Source organism: Malus sylvestris, chromosome 5 (assembly GCF_916048215.2).
Source record: "Malus sylvestris chromosome 5, drMalSylv7.2, whole genome shotgun sequence".
Classification (NCBI taxonomy): Eukaryota; Viridiplantae; Streptophyta; class Magnoliopsida; order Rosales; family Rosaceae; genus Malus; species Malus sylvestris.
Window position 1 is genome coordinate 25,534,034 of NC_062264.1, and position 27,956 is coordinate 25,561,989.

The following is a 27,956-nucleotide window of genomic DNA, read 5'->3' on the forward strand; positions in this document are numbered from 1 at the left end:
ATAAGCGTGGCAAGTTGCCAAATAATATTAGAGTACGGGTTGTACATTTCATCACCTGGTTGGTGGCATGAAGATGAGTTCCTTCATCACCTAGTTGGTGAGACCAAGGGCAAGGTGTCAAGGCACATTGTAGCAAATGTCGAATGACACAAAGTATGTTGAACCCTTTCGAAGCACAATTGGCTTATGTATGAATGTGTTGGAATGTATGACGTTTATGTTGATTGACATGAGTGATGCTTATGAATGTTTTGCTATTCATGAAGGGATCCATGCTTTCGATATGTGAACCATGTTGGTTGTAACACTTAGTATCACATACTTTGTGTCAAAGTATGCATGTTGAAGCTCTGAGTTGGAGTATAGAGGTAGGTCAGCGTAGACCAAGTGTTCCAGTGCTAGGAATGCAAAAGACTGAAAAGAAGTTGTCTAAATTCCCTCTTCTTTAAATATTTACCGAATGGCTTGTGTGACAAAAGATCTCAAACGGTTGTGAGTCAAAACATTTGTGATGTGTATGCCTTCTTATAATAGCATTTCTTTCAGTACCTAGTCCTCCATTTTGAAAGAGTGAGGCTTGGACCCATAGTCATAATAGTCAACAGTACGTTCACCCCTGGTTGTCTTGATACGAACTTTTATCCCTCTTGTTGTAATGGGCTTGCTGAGAGTAAAAATCCTTCCTCTTACCAAGACATAAATACATTTGGTGACTTAGCGAGTAGCTAAATAAGGTAGGAGATGATGCAATGGGTGTCTGAATGGCCAAGATATTCTCACTTGGTAGAACTTGACTTCCACTTCCTACTTGTTGATAAGGGTTAACCATATGGGGGTTCCCTTGGTATGTCCTTGCTTCGGCAGAGGTATGGTTGTAAGCTTGTGCCATCACCTCAGAGCAAGTCTTCCAAGTGTTGGCATTGATCATGTACTTGGAGAAACAATCACATAGGCCTGTCGTGAAGGCTTTGAGGACGGTCTTGTCATATGCCTTAGCGCAGCGAGAATACTCATGGCTGAAGCGACCGGCATACTCTCGTAGTGACTCGTCCAGCTTTTGGCGAATAGTGTACAAGTCATCTACAGAATGTAAGCGATCGATCTGGAAGATGTGTTAAGAGACAAACAGTTTCCTTAGTTCCTCAAATGAGTCTACTGTCTCGGGTGGAAAACGACAGTACAAGTTTAGAGCTCCGTCAGAGAGCGTGAAAGGGAAGAAAAGACATTGCTCTTCATCGGTATGTATCCGATATGCCATGGTGAACTCAAAGAGGTTAAGGTGTTCAATCGAGTCCTCCCTTCCAGTATAGAGTTGTAAACAAAGCTTTTGTTTTGTCTTCGCTTAAAGGGGGGTTGTCGAGGATCTTCCTTGTGAGAGGACTAAGCATGGGTTGGTTCCAGTCAGGTATCTTGGCCTGACATTCGGCCTTCAACTTGTTTACTTCCTCAAGGAGTTGTAAGACAAGGGGGTCCTGAGTGGAGTCATGTACCACTGGAATTTTCTTCTGTAAGTCTCTATCGTCTCTTGAATATAGGAATGTTTGAGCAAGAGCGTGTGATTTTTCCTTGGACTCGCCTTACAAACTTCTAGGCTAGTCTGTCGGAATACCTCCGAGTCCCCTGTACCTTCATGTTCATCTGGGACCTGTCGTTTCTTCCTTAGATGAGCAGCTGGCCTGGGTCGTGAAAGGGGACCGAGTCTTTCAGAAACCTTTGGGTCATTGATTTTCGAGCTTATGTTGAAGGGATTATCTCGACGTTGCTTTAGGAAGTCTCGGCAGTCACGATAAACGGCTTTCGATCCTTCCAACCCTTCTGCAAGGAAGTGTCTTCCTCCACTTCTCCTGCTTCGGGTCGAAGCAGCTGGGTTGAGAGAAGTCTCATGTTGATCAATGTTTTGATGATTAGCTCGCTCTTCATCAGGGATACCCATGTCGAAGGAAGGTGACCCTCCGTGTTAGGGGGCACCCAGATGATGGTTGATGTCTACAGGGGCAACAAGCTCGCGTGTTTGAGTACGCCTAGTTTCGTAGAACGTCTCGAAGAGCTTCTCATATTGTTCTTGGAGGATCTCATTCTTTATTGCTATCTTGTTGTTTTGAGCCTCCAGCTCCTCGACTTTAGCGTGAAGAGTGAGCTTCTTTCCTTCATTCTTTCATTGTTTCGCATTAGGTGCAAGATGGGTGTCATTCTGTGTGCCGTGGCTTCCTTCGTTCCCCATGTTAGAGAGGAATGGCTGGTCAAAAGAGATTGTAAGAACGGTGGAAACCAGCTTGACAAAGCTAAAGAAAGTGGGAATAAGTATCGTTCCTACAGACGGCGCCAAATGTTGATGCACAAAATCAGCGAGGATTTTGGTACAACAGAAAGTGTTAAGTTTGTGACCTTCGCTAGATTGCTCCGGTCATTAGTGTGGATAAGTATGTAAATGGATAGAGACAAGGAAGCAAACACAAGATGTACGTGGTTCACCCAAGTTGGCTACATCGACGGAGTAGAGGAGTTCTCATTAATTGTGAAGGGTTTACACAAGTACATAGGTTCAAGCTCTCCTTTAGTGAGTACTAGTGAATGATTTAGTACAAATGACATTAGGAAATATTGTGAGAGAATGATCTCCTTTTATAGAAGAGAGTCTCTAGCTTTGTTCTAACTTTGACACATATCATGCTGTGTTGGCCTCGGATGTTGACACATGTCGCGTTGTGATTGGCCTCTTGGTTTGAGGGAAACTCTTGTGGATCCTTGACGGTATAACGTTGACTGGTGCTCAGTAGTTTCGGGATTGGTCAAGTATGGTACAAATATTATTCTCCTAAGTTCTCGAGTGAGGGAAGCTCTTCGGTTGGGGACTTGCAAGATCTAAGCCGTTGAGTAATCACGAAACTTCTAAGTACCGAAGTGTGGTATCGTTTTCACTTGCCTTATCTGTCTCATATGTAGATGTGGCATCTTCTCTGGAAGTACTTTTCCTCTATCTAGGGGTGGTACCTTTAACCGATGTGATGCACAAGGTAATGTATCAATTTCACTTGAAGCTTACTTGTAATTTCGGACATGGTCAAGCGCGATACAAACCCTATAGTAGGAGTCCCCCAAGTCTCTGAGCGAAGAGATCTGCCGAAAGAGGTGACAGAAAAAGTAAGCAATCAGAGTTCCAAGCAGTCAATCTTAGATCGAAAGTTTGATCTTATGTTCCGGCTGATTGCTCTCATTCTCCTTGTTCTGTAGACATCAACAAGGACAAAGAAAAGGACATGGAGAAGAGATGATATGAGATACTTTTACTTTTGAAGAAGTAACTTTCCACAGGCTTATTCTTGAACCGAGCTGAAAGGTTTTCTGGTTTCCTCCATAGTATAATGCCGACTTAAGAATTTGAGGGTCCAAACAAGTCCATCAAATCAAGAGTGTGTTCGACCTTGATGATATGGGATACTTTTGCTGTTGACAAAGTAATAAATGCATCGTCACATGTTCTGTTGCGTTTGTCTCCACATGTTTCCTTGTATCTTTCTCACTTGCCCTATCTGTTCCTCAAGCAGATGTGGTAACTTTTCTAGAAGCATAAGATGTTGAAGATGAGTACTCGAGAGCAATGCCAAGTAAGTAATCAGGTAAGGAGTTCCAGGCAGTCAGTTCTTGATTGGAAGCTTGATTCCAAGTGTTGACTAATTGCTCTCTTTCTCCTTGTCTTGTAGGTAAGAACAAGGGCAAAGGGAAAATCATGATATGGGATACTCTTGCTTTTAACCCTGATGATATGAGATACTCTTACTCTGGTATGGCTTGTTTGTAGAGGTATTATTGAGGGGAAAAGAAGCTGAGTATTTTGAGAGACTCTGCTGAGAGTGCCCTCTCGGATGTGAAGAAAAGTTAAGCATTTTTTTGTTTATTTGCAAGTCTGCCTGGCTGTGGAGGAAGAAGGTTGATATATATAGGAATTGCCCTAATAGCGAGTAGTAACGCTGTTCCTTTACCCTTCTCGGTCATACCAATGTAGTGGGAGCTACAAGATTCACGTGTTTTAACTTTGTCAGAGCAATTTGAAAAAGTGGTGTGTGGTATCTGGAAAGCTGATGTTGCGTGTGAAGATTGCAGACAAGCTTTATCCAAGGAAATCTGGCTCTTGAAGTTTGAAGAGCGGTGCCTCTTTGGTTTTTGAACAAGCAATCCTGTCGAGGATCTGGCTCTCGAGATTCGGAGAACAGTGCCTCTTCGATTTTTGAGACAACAATCATGTTGGAAGTCTGGCTTTCGAGATTCGGAGAGCGGTGCCTCTTCGATTTTTGAGCAAGCAATCTTATTGGGAGTGTTTTCTCGAATGTGAGTAAAGGTTGGGCATTTTTGCCAGTCTGCCTTGCCACGGAGCACGGAGGTTAACACATATAGGGACTTTCCAGTTATCAAGCAGTGGTGTTGTTCCTTTACCCTTGTGGGTAATAGTAGGGTAGCTGGACCTTCAAATTTTATGTGTCTAAACTTTGTCAGATATCTTTGGCTCTGACAAAGTTATATGTGGTACCCGAGGAGCTGACGTTATCTGTGGCACCTCCAAGTCCCATGTACCTTCATGTTCCTCTGGGACCTGTTATTCCTTCCTTAGATGGGCAGTTAGCCTGGGTCGTGGGAGGGGACCGAGTCTTTCAGAAACCCTTGGGTCATTGATCTTCGAGCTTATGTTGAGGGGATTCTCTCAACATTACTTTAGGAAGTCTCGGCAGTCACGATAAATGACTTTTGATCCTTCCAACCCTTCTGCAAGGAGATGTCTTCCTCCACTTCTCCTCTGGGTTGAGAGAAGTCTCATGTTGATCAATGTTTTGATGATTAGCTCGCTCCTCATCAGGGATACCCATGTCGAAGGAAGGTGACCCTCCGTGTTGGAGGATCTCATTTTTTATTGCTATCTTGTTATTCTGAGCCTTTAGCTTCTCAACTTTAGCTTGAAGAGCGAGCTTATTTCCTTCCTTCTTTCGTTGCTTCGCACTAAGTGCAAGATAAGTGTCATTCTGTGTGTCGTGGCTTCCTTCGCTCCCCGTATTGGAGAGGGATGCCTGGTCAAAAGAGAGTGTACGAATGGTGGAAACCAGCTTGACAAAGTTGAAGAGAGTGGGAATAAGGGTCATTCCCACAGACGGCGCCAAATGTTGATGCATAAAATTTGCGAGGACTTTGGTACAACAGAAAGTGTTAAGTTTGTGACCTTCGCTAGATTGCTCCAGTCACTAGTGTGGATAAGTATGTAAATGGATAGAGACAGGGAAGCAAACATAAGATATACATGGTTCACCCAGATTGACTACGTCCACGGAGTAGAGGAGTTCTCATTAATTGTGAAGGGTTTACACAAGTACATAGGTTCAAGCTCTCCTTTAGTGAGTACTAGTGAATGATTTAGTACAAATGACATTAGGAAATATTGTGAGAGAATGATCTCCTTTTATAGAAAAGAGTCTCTAGCTTTGTTCTGACTTTGACACGTGTCATGCTGTGATTGGCCTCAGATGTTGACACGTGTCGCACTGTTATTGGCCTCTTGGTTGGAGGGAAACTCTTGTGGATCCTTGACGGTATAACGTTGACCAGTACTCAGTAGTTTCGGAATTGGTCAAGTATGGTACAAACAAAGTTTGGCATAAATTATTTTGGATCTACCAAACTATCATATTTCAAATTTTTTGTTTTGTTTTTTACTTATAATCTAACAGTCATGCTGAAATGAGATCAAATCTAACACTAAAAAAAAAAAAGATTCGACGGCCCAAAAATAAATCTAACATCTAAAATAATTAAAAAAGATTATTTAAATCAAATTTAACTTAAAACTTTATGAATATTGTATGATTTTTAATTACTTATCGGAATTTAAATATTTTTAGATTAAAATGTTCTTAAAAATAATTAGTATAATCTACATAAATTTTATTTTCAAAAAAGTTACCGCAAAAAAAAATTAAGTTAAAATCATTATTTAATAATTTTGAGTTAAAATTTTAAGTAATAAGGATTGGTAAAGAAAATCAGTTTTCTGGATTGTGGCTTAAAATTTTTTGGCTTAAATTTTTAAGCTTTATCCCCAAAGTTGCAGGTGGAGTTTTAATACTACAACCCCTTTATTGAGTTGCTTCAAATTAAATTGCTTCAAATTAAAGGGGACAGAATTTAACCCCATTTGCATGCTTTCTTTTCGGTTGGAAATATAAAATGCAAATCAGGAACAAAACCGTCATCTTAGTTTAAAGATACATTGCCTGAATACAACGACGGGTTCAACATAAACTTTTATGCAACAAAATATAAGTGCCTGAATACAACGACGGGTTCAACCATGAGCTTTTATGCAGCAAAATACAAGGAAAACTAATCTTTTATTATGTTGCTGTTGACCATTTCAAGAGGAAGCATAATCCATGGGGCCATAAGGCTCAAACAATTCAGCAAAGAGTCCCTTCTTTCTTTTGGGGTTCCATCCCATGTCCTTGCACAACTGGTCATTGTACCACAGATGAAGGGCACCGATGCATGATCTCCGGTAGTATTGGCTGGAAGCATATCGCTTCGCGTATGCGTCCCATTTTTCCACATCTTTCTCCATCTCTTTTATGCTTGGTAGCTTAAATGTGCCTCCGAGAAGCTCCGCTAGCCATCTGCATCTCATCTCGGAGGTGTATAAGTTCGAAATACTCTCGGAGAATCCAATCACAGCTAGCTGTGGAATTCTTCCATGTATGCATTCCCTGATTGAAGTAAAATCATACATAAGATTTCCTATTCAAATGTTGTAGCTAATAAAGATACCTTACAGAAACATTTGTGCCACATTTACAGATCACACGTCATTCGAAATTAAGACTCAAATAAAGTTGTTATCTAAGATATGTGATCAGTAATGTGGTACGGTCTATGAAAGGGGCTTAACCTGTAAAGGGGTAATATGGACTTTGGCGAACCGAGGATGTAGTCCTGAAAGGTGGGAGACACAAACATGTCCTTGAGCTTTTTCTCACCCCTAAACCCAGTAGCCAATATGATCAAATCTGACTTCACAGGGGAGCTTTCACCATTAACCAGAATCCCTTCTTGGCAAAAGCCAAAGCCGCAGGGAGACTTTTTCAGTATGATGCTTCCCTCTCGGACTCGATCAAAGAACTTTTCCGGTACTGTTGCGATCATACAAGAACTGATTTCTTGAAGGAAACTGTGCTTAGGTACCATTCCATACTTGGCTAAACCAAGCTTCTTATTTATATAGCTTTCGACAAATTTCGAAAATCCCCATCTCTGTTCAATCCTTATAAGTTTTGTTAGTTTATCTATAAGCATCACAATCAAATGGCATAATTAGGGTTAGCAAAAAATGAAGTTTACCACAGGTGAAAGAATGGTTGCAAGGAGACTGAGCAGGATGCCTTCACCGGGCTTGTGTACCAAGAGCTCCGAGAAGCGATTGAAGTATAAGTATGCGATGGGAAAGCCCCATGGAAGATAGTCAGGAAGATTCCAGTGTTCTGTCTTGTACAACACTGTACATGGATTTGCAACCCCTGAATATTACCAACTATTGAATTAAGGGAAAATGCAACACAAACAGTCTATAAAAATGGTCAAATTATTGCTGAGCTACTTCTTGGACTTGTGTAATGTGGCATTTAAATTCTCAGTTTAGTATAATTACCATTTGTGTTTGAGCACTCCATTGCAATGTCCATTGCAAATTTCTGAAATCCCACAACAGTTACTTGCTTTCCTTCCACAAATTTAGCTGCGCTTTCGTAATCCATGTCCGCATAATTCATGGAGTGTATAACCTCTCCATGAAATGCTTCTGGTCCCTTGTTTGGAGGGAACTCGGGAATGTTTGGAACGTCGCTGAATCGCCCGATGCAAAGGATCACAAAGTCCACCACATGAATCTGCTCATTCATACTAGATCAGTATGACTGAAATATTGATAGTTCGACAACATAATATAATTAAACTCAAAAGCATACGTATATAAATATATGCACATAATGTAAGTATGTACCTTAGTTGAAAGGCTTTGTTTGTCTTCTACAACAACCTTCCATTTCCCTCCGGAGCTGAACGGTTCTCCGGTGCCACCCCAGTGACTCCAAGCTTGCATCTCATCGCCGGATGGACCTTCATACTCAATCCCGCTCACTTTGTTGTTGAATTTGATGTGCTTGAGCAAGTCAAAATGTTGAGCATATGATTGGATGTAATTCAAAACCTGATTCTGGTCTGGGTGGCCTTCTGTCACTGAAGATGGCCATGGAAAATCAGAGAACTGGTAAAATTCTTTAGGGGTTTGGATCTTGGTAGTCTCAACAGTTTTGGTCCACACTCCCCCAATGCTGCTTGAATTTTCAAAAACAATAGGATGAAAGCCCTTTGAAAGTGTGTACTTGCAGGCAAGGAGGCCGCTAATTCCAGCTCCTATAATAGCTACCTGCTTTCCCATTTGGATACAAGTGTTCTGATCTTCTGTTTCTATGAATGGAGTCCTATTATGCGTGTATATATAAAAGGGAGGAAATGATTAAGTATTAATGTCTTGCCCACATGAACTTTTGAGGCTATATACCTAATTATCTTTGGCCTTAATTACGTAGGGGGAATCAATTTTCTAGGAATCCATCCAATCTAACACTAACGATTTTAAAATTCTCAACAAAAACGCACTACTTATTTACTTATTATTGATCATATGTGTTAAGATTTCAAAGAAAATTATAACATAAATGGGTTAAAAGTCTTTCACTCAATCATATCGATATATAAAATTTTGGCATAACTAGAAGTTGAACCATGCAACATAAGTCACATTTAATTTGGTTAATTTTTTTTATATGACATTTTTGTCCTATTGACACTCCCTTCATATGGGACCACTACATAATCGGCCAAATGTGCAACCAATTCTATATCAGTCAAACAAGAGCACACTCAAGGCAATGTAGTAAACTCGGTACTTTAGGCAAGACAATACAAAGACCAATTCCAACCCAATCTCACAAAGCGATTATGATACCATGCTAAGATTTTAGAAAGATGGGTCACTATCCCACAACTAACCACACTGATAATGTCCTCTAACTTGCATCTTACTACATGCACAACACGTCATGTGGCTAATACCTTGGGCATAAAATAAACATTTTCTACGGGATCCTTGTGTGAGTATTTTACACAAAAGTCCTTAGTATAACAAGAAGTAGAACCACATATTATAAGTTAGGGTGAACTACTCATTTAGTCCTTGAATTATTACCTCATAAAAATTTAGGTCCTAACAATTTTTTGTGTAAAATAAATCCCTAAATCCCTAATTTCATCCCTACTATTATATTCAAAGCTATTTTATCCAATTTTTCATCAACTTAAGTCACATGACACATTTTAGAGGATAATACCGTCATTTTTCATATATAAGCCCTTAACGTTCCATATAGATTGCGAATCTAACGCCTCATTGACCCTTCAAAATTAACTCCATACACTACTTCTTAAAAAAAAAGTCCTTCAATTTATGAACTACCAATTTATGCTCCAAAATGTATTACATACAAGTCATGTGACTTAAATTGACGAAAATTGAATAAAGTAACTTCAGGTGACTTAAATTGACGAAAATTGAATAAAGTAGCTTCAAATTTAATATTAAGGGATGTAATTAGCATATTTTTATTAGTTTAAGGACTTATGTTACCAAAAAATAATTTAGGTTTCTAATTTTTACTAAAATGATAATTCAGAGACTGAATTGACAGTTGATTCTGTAAATTATATTTCATATTGTCAAATTTTCAATATGAGTTTTTTGTATTCTTTAATTAGAGCAAGAAGCTATGTATTAGTGTGCAGCCCCATGAAACTCTATATGGATCTTTTGATATAGACCAGTTAACCTGCAAAATAAAATAAAAACCTAGTTTTTGAATTGTGATGTTTATGCGCATTTTGCCCCTAAATTAAATTAAAATAATAATAAAAAATTTGGGCAAACGATAGTATTTACACTGAGATAGTGAGAAAATGAACTAAGCTTTAGAATGGGCTTGCACATGATAATGTGGTTCAATTTTGCTTTTGGCGAGAATCGAACCTAAAACCTCTCACTGTCAAGTGAAGAGAAATATCACTAGACTATAATACTACGTGACAAATTAAAAGAAGAATTAATTGAATTCCTAGTTTATGCATTTTTTTTGTTGTAATTTGATTTTTTAATTTTTAATCATTTCTTTGTAAACAACACTTTCAATGCACCTGTCAAAGGTAGAAGCATAGATATATATAATACAATTGTCTACCTATAACGAGGAGATTAATTGTTATCAATTATGACAAAGAAATAAACATTATATATTTATGACGGTGATATAAACTATTATTTACTTATGAAGAAGATTGACATCATTATGTACCTATACCAATTATATATAATTTGTACGTATTGTAATGATAGAAAATAGAGAATAACTAAATACATGCTAAACAGGTCATTTAGTATTACGATCTAGTGATTTTTTTTTACTTATAAGTAAGAGGTCTTAGATTCGATTCTTCCTAAAAGCAAATTTGAACCACATTATTGTGGCTCGCCTTGTGAGGTCTAACACTCTTCCACTCCTTTAGTGTAAATAATTTCGTTAGTGCTAAAAAAAAATACCTGCTAAATGGATTGCAACAGGTATAAAATATAAAGGGCAGACTTTATATGTACGTTGATACAAGATAAGCCATGTCATCATTTGAATCAAGTTAGAGACGAGGTAAATACAAAGTAGATGACCCTTACATTCTATTTAGTGTGAAAATTGACCTTGCTAATTTACTCGGATTACGTTTTTGTTTGATATTTAGTATGAAAGTGGCCAAAATTACATTAAAAAAAAATTAGGGTTAAATATGAGTTAACCCATCAACTGAAGGGCATAATGAGAAGTTAATTGAGCGAAAAATATGATCAATGAGTTTATAGTAAAACATGAGGATTTCTCTAAAATGTGCTTGGGAATTGGGTTAATGTGCAGCCCATGTGAACTGGGCAACATTTTACCATTACTTAATTACTCATCAACCCTAAACTCTAAACCCTATCAAACATATTCGACTTTTGGTGGTATGTACTCATCAACAATTTTTTAATTAGCACCCAATAAAATACACTACTCATATATAAATATATTCATTGAGATTGATGAATTGATGATGATAATAATACAAAGACAGTAATGCCACCGGTCAAATTTGTACAGCTCGGAGATAAGATTGTTTTTTATGAGTCGCTTCATGGGGATCCCTCGGGCCACTCCATCTTCATTCCTCAGCTCTGTGTGTTTAATCTGTCAGGATTGTGACATCTGTAACCTCAACATATGGCAACTCGGAAAACTTATCAACAGTGAAAGCGCATTGCTAAGAGCAACTCCACCCATGGAGCCTTCCCCCCTGGCAATCCACTATTGAATCCATCATTTTGAACAGTAACTGCCTTAAATGAATAGTAACTGTCATTAATGAACAGTAATTGCCATTTGCATCTCCACCCTTGGAGCCCTCCCCCCAGGCAATAGGCAATAAAATATTAGTTTTTTTGTTTGTTTAAATAATACAAAATAAAATTATTTGTAATTTCGGATAAGATTTTTTAAATCGTTCTCGTTGCGCCACATGTCATTTTATAAAAACAAACAATTATTTAGCGATGGATTTCGATAAGATTTTTATCCAATGTCATCGTGCCACGTGTCGTTATTTTTTAAAAATCTATGACGATAGATTTTGATCAGATTTTAACTCGTTCAAAATTGCGCCACGTGTCATTATCCGAAAAGATAATTATTGGAAATCGATTTCGATAAGAATTTTATCCAATGTCATCGTGCCACGTGTCGTTATCTTTTGAGAATCTTTGACGATAGATTTTGATCAGATTTTAACTCGTTCAAAATTGCGCCACGTGTCATTATCCGAAAATATAAAATTATTGGAGATCGATTTCGATAAGATTTTTATCCAATACTATCGTGCCATGTGTCATTATCTTTTCAGAATCTTTGAGGATAGATTTTGATTAGATTTTTAACGAATAACGACATGCCACGTGGCCTCATCTACAATCCGATCATTTTCTGAATCGTCCATATAATCCACCATCCATTCTCACAAATCTCACACCAATTTTCTCAACATCTCTATCTCATTATTCATAATTTCTGCTTCTTCTTCACCATCCATCCTTACAATGTCTTCTTCTTCATCAAGGATGATGTGGGAAATCGATCAGCAAGAGGAGGAATTGTTTAACCAATCTGAAGGAATGTTCAACCTTCAGATAGCCGAAAATGAGATGGAAGAGGATGAGGAGCGTAGAAGGAGAGATGATGAAACAAGAATGGCCAGAGCCTCACATTCCCGTCGAGTCATCCAGACTGTTGCTCAGATATGCAGGCCCAACCGTTCAAGAAACATTGATAGAAGCAGGCAACGACGGGGTGAAGAGCTGTTGGACGATTACTTTGTCCATAACAGTGCATTTCCTGATACATACTTCAGACGCCGTTTTAGAATGGAACGACATTTGTTCAACAGAATCATGACTGATGTTTGCAACCATGATTCTTACTTTGTGCAAAAGAAGGATGCTTGTGGTGTTATGGGTCTCCTGCCTGAGCTAAAAATCACTGCTGCGTTGCAGATGCTTGCGTATGGAGCATCTGCAGACCAAGTGGATGAGATAACGAGGATGGGGAAATCAACAATTCTTAAGGCCCTGATGAGGTTTTGCGGAGCAGTCGAATCTTTGTACACCGCAGAGTGCCTCCGAAAACCTACTCACGTGGACTTGCAAAGGCTTCTGAAGAAGGGCGAGATGCGAGGTTTTCCTGGGATGATAGGAAGCATCGATTGTATGCACTGGACGTGGAAAAACTGTCCAAGTGCATGGCAAGGCGCATATGGGGACAGAAAAGGATCAAAATCTATCATTTTGGAGGCAGTGGCATCTTTTGATACATGGATATGGCACGCCTTTTTCGGGGTTCCGGGGGCTCAAAATGATCTAAACGTCCTTGCCCAATCCCCAGTGTTCAACGACGTCCTGCAAGGAAAGGCACCAAAAGTCACGTACGTCGTCAACAGACGTAAGTACGACGGGGCATACTACCTAGCTGACGGCATTTACCCACGGTGGGAAACATTTGTCAAAACAGTGCCACGCCCGCGAAGTGCAAAGGAAAAACACTTTGCAAGCTGTCAAGAGGGGTGTAGGAAGGATGTGGAGCGTTGTTTTGGTATCCTTCAAGCTCGTTGGGCGATCGTCAGGGGTGCTGCTAGAATGTTCGATGTAGAGTCACTTCGATCCATCATGATGACGTGCGTCATTCTTCACAACATGATTGTGGAAGATGAGTTTAATTATGATGCAGTTGATGAATATGAGCCAGAACCAGACACGATGAACAATTCAAGAACACGGATATATTGTGCGCATGATGGCACCGAAGAACCCGTGCAACACGAGCCATTAGAAAGGGATGGACGTTACAATGAAAGGGTCATTCAACGATATACTGCACTTCAAAGGTCATCTATGCACAATGATCGGCAAATTGACTTGATAGAGCACCAGTGGGCATTGAAACAAGCTGAAGATACTTAAGTTTATTTAGTATGTTTGTTTGTATTTGGTGTGTTTATGTAATTTTATTTGGTGTGTTTTTTGTAGTGAGTTTTTTATTATTTCGTATGTTTATGTATTTTTATTTGGTGTGTTTTTTGTAGTGAGTTTTTTATTATTTCGTATGTTTATGTAATTTTAGTTGGTGTGTTTATGTAATTCCAATTGGTGAGTTTTATTTGGTGTGTTTTATAATTTCATTATACGTGAACAATTTGATGAATTAAAGATTCTATTATTAGGATAAATATATTACGAAATTAAATACATGTACTCTCACTTTAAATAAAGTACTAACTTCAATAAAATGGAAACAACATAAATAATAAATTACAACCCAAAGTGATTGGAAAACTATGGGCTCCGATTACAAAAGTACCCTATTCCTCACCACTTAACAAATCTGTGGTGCTAGGATCATCTTGTCTTGTTGTGCTAAGACCATCTTGTCTTGATCTCGCTTCTCTTGCACGCCTCCTTTGCACCACATCCGCTTTCTCCGACTGCCAAAAATATTTAGAATTTGGAGACATCCCTTCTAAACGCGTGTTCATAATGTCACGATCTCGTTGTGCAATTCTTTCTTCTCTACGCAACTCCCTTTCTTGCCTAAGTAGCTCTCTTTCCCTCTGTTCAGCTTGAAATGCTTGTTGAATAGCTGCAGCTTTTACCTCTTCTCTAGCCTTGTCAGCCTCATATTTCGCCAATTCCCGCGCCAACGTCAATTCACCTTGACGAGCAAGTTCTTGCATGTACTTTCCATAATTATTCTTGGAAGCACTCCCTTTCCTCTTTGAAGCCTTCTTACCTAGAAGCCTAATTGGATAACGGGTCGACCCCGACGCTTGTTCAGGAATGGGCGTTTCAGGCACTTCTTCTCCATCTTCTTCATCCACATGGGAGCCATGATCGGGTGTAGAGTGTGGAGGGGTGCTATGTACAAAGGTGATGTGTAGAGGAATGTTGTTCATGCATACTTCTGGACCAACAGACACAACTTTGAATTTAGGACAATCTTTAACAATATTCCAACATTCCCACCGGGTGAATGATTTGTTTCTTGATTTGATTTTGGCACCATACCATGCTTGTGCTTGAAGTTGCTACAAATGAATAATATTGAAATTATTAGGTAACAAATAAATAATACAAACAAATGAATAATAATGAAATTATTAGGTAACAAATAAATAATACAAACAAATGAATAATAATGAAATTATTAGGTAACAAATAAATAATACAAACAAATAATAATAATGAAATTATTAGGTAACAAATAAATAATACAAACAAATAATAATAATGAAATTATTAGGTCACAAATAAATAATACAAACAAATAATAATAATGAAATTAGGTCACAAAAAAATATTGCAAACAAATAATAATAATGAAATTATTAGGTAACAAATAAATAATACAAACAAATAATAATAATGAAATTATTAGGTCACAAATAAATAATACAAACAAATAATAATAATAAAATTAGGTCACAAATAAATATTGCAAACAAATAATAATAATGAAATTATTAGGTAAAAAATAAATAATACAAACAAATAATAATAATGAAATTATTAGGTCACAAATAAATAATACAAACAAATAATAATAATGAAATTAGGTCACAAATAAATATTGCAAACAAATAAATAATACAAACAATTAGGTAACAAATAAATGAAACAAACAAATAATTATAATCAAATTAGGTAACAAAATTATAATACAAACAAATAATTATAATATATTCTTACCTCATCCGCATAATTTGCCCCACTTCGAACATTATTACTAGCTTGTGTCAAGGCATCTCTCCACGTACTAAAGGAATGGCTAAGTATTTTCCAACGACTGGATATCGATTCTTTGGTTCTTTTCCCACTCATTTGCTCAACAAATTTGGTATGAATTAAACTCCACATTTCTCGCAATTGCATCTCATTACCCGTAAGGGAATTATGAGTAACTTCAACCCAGCTAGTGCACAACGCAACATCTTCAAGAAGCGACCAATTCGAACCTGCATCAGTAGCCATTTTGTGGAAAAAATGTGGATTGAAACTTTGAGAGAAAGATAGGAATTTGATTGAAAGTAGTTGAGAAAATATGAAATTGTGGTGTAAGGTAGATGGAGAAGAAGTGGTATTTATAGAAAAGTAAAAACAAATTTTTACAATTTTTTTTCAGATTTTTTACAATTTTTTCGGATTTTTTACAATTTTTTTTTAATTTTTATTCAAATAATTAATCTCTGCCGTTGGATTTAAAATTTTTGAATTCCAACACTTCAGATTGTGCCACGTGTTACAACGGTAACTTTTCTTAATTTTAAAACTATTTTTTTTAATTTATAAAGCAGATTAATATCAACCGTTGATCTCAGATCGAACGGTTGATATAAAATCAGTTTTTTTTTTTTTTTACCGTTGTAAATCGGACGGTTCTTATTAAAGAACCGTTGGGATCTAACGGCCTATGGGAAGCCACGTGGCTTCCCAACGGTAACTGACGCGCGGGCCATCCCCCTGAAATCATGTCGGGCGACGCGCCCCCACTCGCGAGTGAGGGGCACGCGCCTGACACAAAAAAAAAAAAAAAAAAAAGGCCGAACCCAGCCCTTGCGTCAGCGTGATGTCACACGAGCTCGGGGGCCAAGCCTTTCAACTTTCCGCGGGCCTCCGACTCGGGCTCCCACCCTCACTCGGGTCCGTCCCCGCTGGAGCTGCACCCACCGGCCCGAGGGCCCTTTCTCCTCGCCTGTGGCCCGAGCAACCAGCATGGCTGGCGTTGCTCTAAGTGGAAATCCAAAATCCTGTTTTCGGATCGAACGACAAACACAGTGAGCTATAGCGACATAGCCCATTCAGTTCAGTCCATTGTCTTGAGACAAACACATAATTAATTTTCACCTGATAATACTTGCATTTTAAAAGCTTAGGCACTAAGTTAATACAGTATTAACTATTCGTTTTTACTCTACATTGTACCTTACGATTTGTTGATATATAACCCTTGAGCTAATATCTTGGAGCTAAAGTTACAAATTTTGATTTTCCTTTTATGTGCTTTATCTTGCTGATGTAATCTGAGCCATTGGATCATAGTCCAAGTGGTCTCTTCTCTAGCATAGGATCTAAGTGATATAACAAGACAAGTGGCATCATCTCATAGGATGATAGCAATGTATGGTTGAGATTGTGTTGTGTATTGGTGAGTGAAGGATCTCCGTTCCTCTACATACATAACGGTTACAAATGTATTTTTGGATATAGAGTGAAATCGAAGAGACACATTCAATCTTCTTCTCTCTCATTTCTCTGTTTTGTTCTTCAACCTCCAACACAGAGATCTCCATTGAAAAACACATAAAACACAAACTCTAATATGGCCTCAGAGCTAGGTTCGGTTATCTAAACTGGGCGTAAATCTGTGAAAAGAAAACTGGAATTGATTCGAGCTGCAATCTAGCTCATACGACGATCGAGGTGGTGTGATTTCTTGAATCTGATGTCTAACATGGCAGGATCAGGCACTACTGAGCTTCGCACACCAGTTTTCAATGGAGAAAATTATGAGTTCTGGAGCATTCGAATGAAAACCATTCTGAAATCTCATGGGTTATGGGATCTCGTTGAAAATGGGTTCGATGCTTCAGATCCAAAGAAGGAGAAGAAGAAGATAGAAGAGATCGAGGTCACGGAAGTGGAGAAGCCGACGTTAGCTGAAATCCTGATGAAGGATGCTCGTGCACTTGGGTTGATCCAAGGTGCTGTCTCAGACCAAATTTTCCCCAGAATTGTGAACGAAGAGACCTCAAAGGGTGCTTGGGACATTCTGAAGCAAGAGTTCAGAGGAGATAAGCAAGTAAGGAGCGTAAAATTGCAAGGTTTGCGTCGAGAATTTGAATATACTCGCATGAAAGATAGTGAATCCTTATCTGTATATCTCACTAGATTGTTTGATATAATGAATCAAATGAAGAGTTATGGTGAGGATCTGTCTAGAGAGAGAGTTGTGCAAAAATTGTTGATTAGTTTGCCTAGATCATATGATCATATTTGCTCCGTAATTGAACATTCTAAGGACCTTGAAACTCTTGAGATTCAAGAGGTAGTTGCTTCTCTGAAAAGTTTTGAACTCAGATTGGATAGACATGCTGAAAATTCTACTGAACGAGCTTTTGCTAGTCTAAATGTTGGAGGTAAAAACTCTAAGGGAATAGGTTATTCTGGAAATCAAAAGTTTCAGAAAAACTGGAAATTCAAAGGAAAGAGGTGGGATAATAAGCCAAATTTTGTTCAAAGACCAAATGTCTCTAATGATGGAAACAAGACAGCTTGTAGACACTGTGATAAATTGCATTATGGCAAATGTTGGTTTGAAGGGAAGCCAAAATGCACAGGTTGTGGGAAACTTGGCCATGTGATCAGAGACTGCCATGGAAACAAAAATATACAGAAGGTGAACTATGTAAACCATGTTGAAGAAACTGGTACCCTGTTCTATGCATGCAATGCTATGACAGATGTGAAGGTGAATCATTCATGGTACATTGATAGTGGTTGTAGTAACCACATGACAGGTGATGAAAGGTTACTAATCAACATCCAAAGGAATCCGACTTCCAGGGTGAAGATGGGAACTGGAGAGATTGTTCAGGTTGCAGGAAAGGGGACTCTTGTTATAGAGACCAAATTGGGAAGAAAGCACATTCAAGAAGTGATGCTTGTTCCTGGACTTGAAGAGAATCTGCTAAGTGTTGGACAGATGATGGAGCACAGGTACTATCTATTGTTTGAAGGAAATATTGTGAGTATCTTCGATGGTTGGTCAATGGATAATCTTGTGGTTAGAGTGCAGATGACAAACAACAGGTGTTTTCCTCTTACAATGATGCCAGCAAATCAGATAGCCTTGAAAGCAAGTGTGACACACTGTATGCAGATATGGCATAAGCGTTTGGGGCATCTAAATAACAGAAGCATCAAAATGCTTGAAGATCAAGAAATGGTTCATGGATTGCCTCATTTGGAGAAAACCTCTGTTGTGTGTGAAGGCTGCATGCTAGGAAAGCAACACAGAGAGTCTTTTCCATCAAAATCAGCTTGGAGAGCAAAATTTCCTTTGGAATTGGTTCACACAGATATCTGTGGACCAATGCAAACTGAATCTATCTTTGGAAATAAGTACTTTCTTTTGTTCACTGATGATTGTACTAGGATGTCTTGGGTATATTTTCTCAGAAACAAGTCAAGTGCATTTGATTGTTTCAAGAAGTTTAAAGCAATGACAGAGTTGCAGTGTGGATATAAGGTGAAATGTCTAAGGAGTTCTTATCAACTGAATTTGATAGTTACTGCAATGAGCTTGGAATTCAAAGGCAATTAACCATGGCATATTCTCCTCAACAGAATGGAGTAGCTGAGAGGAAGAATAGGACTGTGGTGGAAATGGCAAAGTCTATGATGCATGAAAAGGGTCTTTCTTATGCATTTTGGGCAGAGGCTGTGAACACTGCAGTCTACATACTTAATAGATGTCCCTCAAAGTCCCTCAAGAAGATAACTCCATTTAAAGCATACACTGGTAGAAAACCAGGCATTGCACACTTGAAAATCTTTGGGTCACTATGCTATGTGCACATTCCCTCAACACTAAGGCATAAGCTTGAAGAAAATAGTCGCAAGTGTATTTTTGTAGGCTATGGAATCTGTGAAAAAGGGTACAGAGTGTTTGATCCAAGTTCTAATAAGATCATCCTGTCTAGAGATGTACACTTTGATGAGAATGCTTCATGGGAGTGGGAGAACACTGATAAGAGTGAAATACAAGTTCCCATGATTATTGAGAATCAAATGGCAGATTGTAGTGAAGGACAGAATCAAGTGGAAGTATGTGAACCAAGACAATTCTTGGATACATCAACTCAAGTGGAGGATGTTGTTGCATCACTAAGTGAGAATGTTTTTGAAAGTTCTCAAACAACTGATCACACACCACAGAAATGGAGAAGTGTAAATGAGATCATGGCTCAGTGTAACATGTGCATTGTAGAACCTGAAAACTATGAAGATGCTATTCTAGATGAGTCATGGGAAAATGCAATGAAATCTGAGCTTGAAATGATTGAGAAGAACAACACATGGGAGCTAGTTGATAGACCATTTGACAAGCCAATCATTGGTGTTAAGTGGGTCTATAAAACCAAGTTGAACCTTGATGGATCCGTGCAGAAAAACAGGCCAGACTGGTGGAAAAAGGTTATTCCCAAAAACCTGGGATAGACTACAATGAAACATTCGCCCCGGTTGCAAGATTAGTTACTATTAGGACCTTGATAGCACTTGCTGCACAGAAGGAATGGAATCTACATCAGTTGGATGTAAAATCTGCTTTTCTGAATGGAACTTTGAAGGAGGAGGTTTATGTTGAGCAGCCACAAGGTTTTGTGAAGGAGAGTGAAGAAACCAAGGTGTATAAGTTGAACAAGGCTCTGTATGGGTGAAGCAAGCTCCGAGAGCTTGGTATGATGAGATAGATTCCTATTTTGGCAAGGCAGGTTTCAAGAAGAGTTCTAGTGCAGCAACACTTTATGTCAAAACTAGTGAAGCTACAGGTATCATTATTGTTTCACTCTATATGGACGATATTGTATATACTGGAAGTTGTCTAAAACTACTCGAAGAGTTCAAAAATGACATGATGCAGCATTATGAGATGACTGATCTGGGGTTACTTCATCATTTTCTTGGCATGGGAGTAGTGCAAACAGATAAAAACATTTTTATCCACCAGAGAAAATATGCAATGAAGCTTATTGAGAAATTTGGGATGAAAGATTGCAAATCAGTGGCAACACCACTGGCTGTGAATGAGAAGTTATGCAAGACAGATGGTAGTGAAGCAGCAAATGAAAGTGAATATAGACAAGTTGTAGGTAGCTTGTTATACTTGACTGCTACAAGGCCGGATATAATGTTTGCTTCTAGTTTACTTGCTAGATTCATGCATAACCCCACAAAGAAACACATGGGAACAGCCAAAAGGGTGTTGAGATATATTCAGGGCACTCTTGATTTTGGAATTGAATTTGTAAAAGGGAAGACAACTACTCTGATAGGGTACTGTGATAGTGACTGGGCAGGAAGTGAGGATGACATGAGAAGCACCTCAGGATATGCATTTACACTTGGATCCGGTATGTTTTCATGGGCATCAATCAAACAAAACACAGTGGCACTGTCCACTGCAGAAGCAGAATATGTCAGTGCTGCAGAAGCAACATCACATGCTAAATGGCTAAGGTTTGTGCTTGAAGATTTTGGTGAGGAGCAAGTGGAAGGCACACCAATTCTGTGCGACAACACTTCAGCCATAGCAATGGCAAAGAATCCAGTTCTACACCAGAGAACTAGGCACATCAGTAGGAAATTTCATTTTATCAGGGAAGCTATCCAAACAAAGGAGATTGAACTTGTCTACTGCAAAACAGAAGACCAGATTGCAGATATACTGACCAAGGCTCTGTCAAAAGATCGATTTGTCTACCTAAGAGATCTACTTGGTGTGAAATCAGCTAAAGGGTTAGAAGGGAGTGTTGATATATAACCCTTGAGCTAATATCTTGGAGCTAAAGTTACAAATTTTGATTTTCCTTTTATGTGCTTTATCTTGCTGATGTAATCTGAGCCATTGGATCATAGTCCAAGTGGTCTCTTCTCTAGCATAGGATCTAAGTGATATAACAAGACAAGTGGCATCATCTCATAGGATGATAGCAATGTATGGTTGAGATTGTGTTGTGTATTGGTTAGTGAAGGATCTCCCTTCCTCTACATACATAACGGTTACAAATGTATTTTTGGATATAGAGTGAAATCGAAGAGACACATTCAATCTTCTTCTCTCTCATTTCTCTGTTTTGTTCTTCAACCTCCAACACAGAGATCTCCATTGAAAAACACATAAAACACAAACTCTAATACGATTTACACGGTTCATTTTTATGTTTTCATTGAAAAACCATCCATACGCAAATTTATTTAAGCCAAAAGCATTTAATTATTTTAATGTGGACTAAACAAATAAACAAATACAGTATTTTTTATAAACAATGATATGTGCATGGTAATACTCAAACTGAAATGATTTTTTTTTTTTTTGTAGAAATGATGCTTGAATTAGAAACTAAATTAATGAATTACTAGAATCACACGATTAAATTGAAGAATAGGTCAAAACAATTGATTTTAGTCATGTGTTGTAAGGAAAATTTTGGTTTTCCTTTTTTGGTAACTTAAATATACTTGGTATGATTATGTTTTTTTGTGAGCCTGTAAACAAGCTATATAAGGGCTTACTCCTGTGGTCAAATTGAGAGTTTTTCACCGTGTGTGTTGGGGCATCCTTCTTCAGAGATTAGAGAATTTGAGGTTTGATTCTTTGTGAGTTTGTAAGCTTGTAAGGATTGGCTGTATGAGAGGAAAGTGATTATTGAGAGATTTGTTTTTTGTCTAACAAACAAGAAGATAACTACATTAAATTCATATAAATTACGAAAACTGAGATCCAATATTTTATATTTGTTTAGTGGAATGTCCATCAAATGCCTGGGGATGTAACTGTTACACCAAAGCACCGATGATGTGTTGTTGCTCAGTGAGCAACATACTTAAGATCATGCAAACCATGATGAGTCAGCAACTGCGAGTGGCAACTGCGATCACCGACAACCAGCAACAAACGTGGCCAGCAGCAGTGAGCACCGACTGCACCGATTGCAACAACATGCAAACATTCATGCGGGGTACGTGGAATTGACACCTGATAAAAATGGCACCCTCGTGGCAGCGATGACAGACTGCAGCGGTAAACAGAAATAAATCCTGGGCACGTGGAGTTAGCCATTTTGAATGACCACCAACTAGATTCACCAGCCATATCAGTCGGTGTGTTTCCACCATTTTTGAGGAAATCAAATTGGAGAATGATATAGACTTGGTCTTCTAAGACAAATCCTTTAAAGAAGCTATTTTAAGTGTTAACTCTAAAACCCATGCAATCTGAGCTAACTTCGACGAAGGACATAAAGTATAGGAATTAGTAGAACAAAAGGAAGGAAAGAAACCAATAAGGTGTAAGTGGGTATTCAAGACGAAGGATTCGAATGGAAATGTCGATTACAAGGAAACATTCAGCCATGTGTCTACCAATGATGCATTTAGGGTGATCATGGCGATTGGTACTCATTACGATTTGATTTTACACCAAATAGATGTTAAAACTGGGTTCTTAAATGGTGATTTAGATGAGAATATATATATATGAGACAGCTAGAAAAGTTTATAGAAGAAGGAAAGGAGAAACTAATGTGAAAATTGAAGAAATCTATCTATGGTCTCAAGCAAGCATCGAGATAGTGTATCTTAAGTTTCAGAGGGTGGTGAAAGAGTATGGTTTCATTGAAAATCCATTTGATGGTTGCATCTACATGAAGATCAGCGGGAGCAATTTTATTATACTTGTTCTTTATGTGGACGATATTCTCCTTGCCACAAATGATACATGTTTGTTAGATGAAACTAAGTCATTTCGAAATTTAGATGAAACTAAGTCATTTCTGCAGAAGAATTTCGAAATGAAGGACCTTGGGGAAGCAACATATGTCCTTGGAATTGAATTAAAAGAGATAGAAGTAGAGGATTCCTGGGGCTGTCACAAAAAGGATATATTGAAAAGTTCTTAAAAGGTTCAACATGTCTTCTTGTGGAGCCACATAAATGCTGATCTCAAAGAGTGATAAACTAAGCAAGTGTCAGTGCCCTAAAACTGATTTAAAGAAGAAAAATATGGAGGAAAGACCATATGCTTTTCTTGTTGGAAGCTTGACGTATGCACAAGTGTGCACACGACCTGATCTTGCCTTCATAATAAGTTTACTTGGCAGATTTCAATATTGCGCAGGTGAAGCTCACTGGAATGTAGAAAAAAAAGTTTAAGATATCTTCAGAAGACAAAAGAACACATATTGGTTTATAGAAGCACATATAATCTTATATTGGGGGGTTACAGTGACTCAGACTTCTCTGGGTATCAGGGTTTGTTTTCACAATCGCAAGTGGTGCTATTTCATAGAGAATTATAAAGCAAGCAATAATGGTAGCTTCAACCATGGTGGCTGAGTATCTTTCTTGTTGTGAAGCTATTGATCAAGCTATTTGATTGAAAATTTTCATCTCAGGTCTAAAAGTGGTTGATTCAATTTCAAGACCAATTCAGCTTTTCTGTGACAATAATGCAACCATATTCTTCACCAAGAATAACAAAAGAGACTAGGGCTATGTTACTGAACCCTTGAACAAGACTATACCGTTTTCAATTTTCAAGAAGCATGTCACAAATATGAGAGTTTTGGCAAGATTCGATGCAACTGACTAGTGGGAGCTAAGTATTATTCAAAGAATTTTCTTGTTTTCTTGTTTTCTAGTTGCCAAGTTTGTTTATTTATCTTATTCAAAGACTACTAAGGATTCTTGACTAATAAAATTGAAACTATGAGGTTGTCAAAGTTTTCCCTTAAATATGCAGTTTAGCTGAGAATGTTTGTATATATTTTATATGCATAATGGTATGACAATCTGTGCAATTGTTATCAGGATTAATAACCATTAAGATGAATTGTTTTTTCAATTCGAAAGAGGACCATGTATTGAGATGATGATGAATACATATGCAGACTTTTTCAATACAATAATTTTAATATCTTGTTGGGGTTTAATGTGTTGGTCAGCTATGTAAATGTGATTATAGGGATATTATTCAAGTTAAAGAATATGTTACCCTTTAGTCGTTTACAAATGTTGGCTAATGACCTAAGCATGGAATCATGATTTGTGTCAATATTGATCTCATGGCCATTTAAGAGAATCTCGCATTAAGGTTAGCAATGGTTAACCAAGTGTAGTTCTAGTGGGAGAATGTAAGTTCTGAAGAGAGCTATACTGTAATACCCTGAAAATTTAAATATATGGAATAGAATATTCATAATTATGAATATGTGGAGAAAATTGAAAATAAATCAATTTATGGTTATGAATATTTAATTGAGGAATTTTAAAATTTTGTTACTGGAAATTATTATAATTTACGTATTTGTATTATTGAGATTTTATATTATTTTTTGAGAATTTATATTAATTTATTTGAATTGAGTTTTAAATTAAACTAGTTACGAAGTTTGGAAATTAATTATCTAAAATCTGTAGACCCTTCGAAGTCACATTTATATGTTTGAATAAAGCTTGATCTCACAAACGTGTAGGTGCAAACCGTTTGTGAAACGGAGTTATAACGAAGAAGTTATTAATGTTGAAAGTCAGGGATATTTTTATAATTTTAACCTTCATACAGAATGCTCTAGATTTTCTGGAGCAATGGATGTGCCATGTGTGTGGCTGTGATGGGGAGGAAATGAGAGAAAATGAGGGGGTGGATGAATCAGAAGGGGGGAGGAAAAGGGAGGACGAATCAGAAAGAGGGAAAGGAGAGGAAATGAGAGAAAAAGAAAAAGGGAGAAACAGGGCCGACCCATATCGCCTCTTTCCCAGCACCTTTCTGTTGGTTTTTTGGCAATCCAAACCACCTAACCACCTGGGAAACACTCTAAGACCTTCCCTCTACCCATTCAACCCCAAATTTGATGGAATTTGGTTTTAAAATAGTGAAACCCGCACAGTGGTTGAGACGGGTTCGTGCGAAGATTCATCAAATTTAGAAATGTTTTCCTCCAATTACGACCATCATTAGACTCCCTTTGAGGCCTGAAACAAAGCCCATGCATTGGTTGGGGTGTCGGAGTTATTTTGGAATCGAATCAAGAGCACCCAATTCGAGGGTTTCAGGTAGTTCGAAGGTGATTTAAGGTGTTTCCCAGTCGAATTGGACTTTTGCCCAGGTATGAAAAGTGTTCCTCTCCTTGAGTTGTACATTCTTGCAAAATTTGGTAATGTTTGGATATAGTTAAATTTGCTGGCGAGTCGGGGTGGCCGACCACCACCCACGTCGGCACGTGGCCAGTGGGCGAACGCTACCATTTTGTGCAAATTTTAATATTCTAAATATGAATTTGGTATCCATTTGATGTGTTTGGTTATTAAAGCAAATGTTGGTTATTTCGGTGATTTGAATATGTTGATGCACAAAATCAGTGAGGACTTTGGTACAACAGAAAGTGTTAAGTTTCTGACCTTCGCTAGATTGCTCCGGTCACTAGTGTGGATAAGTATGTAAATGGATAGGGACAGGGAAGCAAACACAAGATGTACGTGGTTCACCTAGATTGGCTACGTCCAGGGAGTAGAGGAGTTCTCATTAATTGTGAAGGGTTTACACAAGTACATAGGTTCAAGCTCTCCTTTAGTGAGTACTAGTGAATGATTTAGTACAAATGACATTAGGAAATATTGTGAGAGAATGATCTCTATTTATAGAAGAGAGTTTCTAGTTTCATTCTGACATTGACACGTGTCGTGTTATGATTGGCTTTTGATGTTGACATGTGTCGCGCTATGATTGGCTTCTGATGTCAACACGTGTCACACTGTGATTGGCCTCTTGGTTGGAGGGAAACTCTTTTGGGTCCTTGACGGTATAACATTGACCGGTGCTCAGTAGTTTTGGGATTGGTCGAGTATGGTACAAACAGTGCTCCCCTAAGTTCCTGAGTAAGGAAAACTCCTCGGTTAGGGACTTGCAAGATCCAAGCCATTGAGTAATCACGAAACTTCTAAGTACCGAAGTGTGGTATCATTTTCACTTGCCTTATATGTCTCATACGTAGATGTGACATCTTCTCTGGAAGTACTCTTCCTCCATCCAGGGGTGGTATCTTTAACCGATCAAGATGCATAAGGTAATGTATCAATTTCACTTGAAGCTTACTTATAATTTCGGGCTTGGTCAAGTGCGATACAAAACCCTATAGTAGGAGTCCCCCAAGTCGTTGAGCTAGGAGATTTGCCGAAAAAAGTAACAGACAAGGTAAGCAATCAGACTACCAAGCAAGCAACCTAGATCGAAGGTTCAACTTCGGCTTCCGGTTAATTGTTCTCCTTCTCCTTGTGTCGTAAACATCAACAAGGATAAAGAGAAGCAAATGGAGAAGAGATGATATAAGATACTTTTGTTTTTGAAGAAGTAACTTTCCATAGGCTTATTCTTGAATTGGGCTGCAGGGTTTTCGGGTTTCCTCCAGAGTATAAGGCCGATTCAAGAATTTGAGGGTCAAAACAAGTCCATCAAATCAAGAGTGTGTTCGACCTTGATAAAGTAATAGATGAATCGGCATGTGTTCTGTTGCGCTTATCTCCACATGCTTCCTTGTATTCTTCTCACTTGCCCTATATGTTCCTCAGGCAGATGTGGTATCTTTTCTGGAAGCATAAGATGTTGAAGATGAGTACTCGAGAGCAATGCCAGGTAAGTAATCAGGCAAGGGGTTCCAGGCAGTCAGTTTCTGACTAGAAGCTTGATTCTAAGTGTTGACCGATTGCTCTCTTTCTCCTTCTCTTGCAGGTAAGAACAAGGGCAAGGGAAAAGACAGAGAAAAAGCCTGATATGGGATACTCTTGCTTTTGACCCTTATGATATGAGATACTCTTGCTCTGGTGTGGCTGGTTTGTATAAGTATTATTAGGGGGAAGAAAGCTGAGTATTTTGAAAGGCTTCATTGGGAGTGTCCTCTCAGATATGAGGAAGGGTTGAGCATTTTTGCAGGTCTTCCTTTCCGTGAAGGATGGAGGTCGACATATATAGGAGTTTCCCTAACAACAAGTAATAATGTTATTCCTTTACCCTTCTTGGTCGTAGCAATGTAGTGGGAGCTGCAAGTTTCACGTGTTTTAACTTTGTCAGAGCACTTTGAAAAAGTGGTATGTGGTATCTGGAAAGCTGATGTTACGTGTGAAGATTGCAGACAAGCTTTATCCAAGGAAATCTGGCTCTCGAAGTTCGGAGAGCGATGCCTCTTCAATTTTCAAACAAACAATCCTGTCGGGGATCTAACTCTCGAGATTCGAAGAACGGTGCCTCTTCGATTTTTGAGAAAGCAATCTTGTTGGGAGTCTGGTTCTTGAGATTCGGAGAGCGGTGCCTCTTCGATTTTTGAGAAAGTAATCTTGTTGGGAGTCTGGCTCTTAAGATTCGGAGGGTGGTGCCTCTTCGATTTTTGAGCAAGTAATAATGTTATTCCTTTACCCT

The 27,956-nt window shown here is 38.3% G+C and overlaps 2 protein-coding genes and 1 long non-coding RNA gene across 3 annotated transcripts; 1 reads left to right on the top strand and 2 right to left on the bottom strand.

Moving 5' to 3' along the window:
• Positions 1-6,203: 6,203 nt before the first annotated feature.
• On the bottom strand, positions 6,204-8,517 carry LOC126624498 (probable flavin-containing monooxygenase 1). Its single transcript, XM_050293564.1, has 5 exons — positions 8,030-8,517; positions 7,679-7,916; positions 7,372-7,547; positions 6,923-7,284; positions 6,204-6,740 (listed from the first exon to the last, which is right to left on the bottom strand). The coding sequence occupies exons 1-5, from the start codon at positions 8,465-8,467 to the stop codon at positions 6,395-6,397; spliced, it is 1,560 nt and encodes a 519-aa protein (XP_050149521.1). The 5' UTR covers positions 8,468-8,517; the 3' UTR covers positions 6,204-6,394.
• A 4,006-nt stretch (positions 8,518-12,523) lies between these two features.
• Positions 12,524-14,348, top strand: LOC126622691 (uncharacterized). Its single transcript, XM_050291437.1, has 3 exons — positions 12,524-13,011; positions 13,117-13,438; positions 14,328-14,348. Exons 1-3 carry the CDS (start codon positions 12,581-12,583, stop codon positions 14,346-14,348), a joined length of 774 nt encoding a protein of 257 aa, XP_050147394.1. The 5' UTR covers positions 12,524-12,580.
• A 2,507-nt stretch (positions 14,349-16,855) lies between these two features.
• LOC126624511 (uncharacterized) lies at positions 16,856-21,694 on the bottom strand. Its single transcript, XR_007624119.1, has 2 exons — positions 21,634-21,694; positions 16,856-17,034 (listed from the first exon to the last, which is right to left on the bottom strand). It is a non-coding gene; the product is annotated as an uncharacterized LOC126624511 (long non-coding RNA).
• Between the last annotated feature and the right edge of the window lie 6,262 nt (positions 21,695-27,956).

Coding starts and splice junctions, on each gene's coding strand:
- LOC126624498 (XM_050293564.1), bottom strand. CDS start 8,467: ATGGGAAAGCAGGTAGCTATTATAGGAGCTGGAATTAGCGGCCTCCTT. Junction 7,917..8,029: donor AACAAAGCCTTTCAACTAAG/GTACATACTTAC, acceptor ATGAATGAGCAG/ATTCATGTGGTGGACTTTGT. Junction 6,741..6,922: donor TCCATATTACCCCTTTACAG/GTTAAGCCCCTT, acceptor TACTTCAATCAG/GGAATGCATACATGGAAGAA.
- LOC126622691 (XM_050291437.1), top strand. CDS start 12,581: ATGGAACGACATTTGTTCAACAGAATCATGACTGATGTTTGCAACCAT. Junction 13,012..13,116: donor TCTATCATTTTGGAGGCAGT/GGCATCTTTTGA, acceptor CGACGTCCTGCA/AGGAAAGGCACCAAAAGTCA. Junction 13,439..14,327: donor ATGAGTTTAATTATGATGCA/GTTGATGAATAT, acceptor CCCTCTGTTCAG/CTTGAAATGCTTGTTGAATA.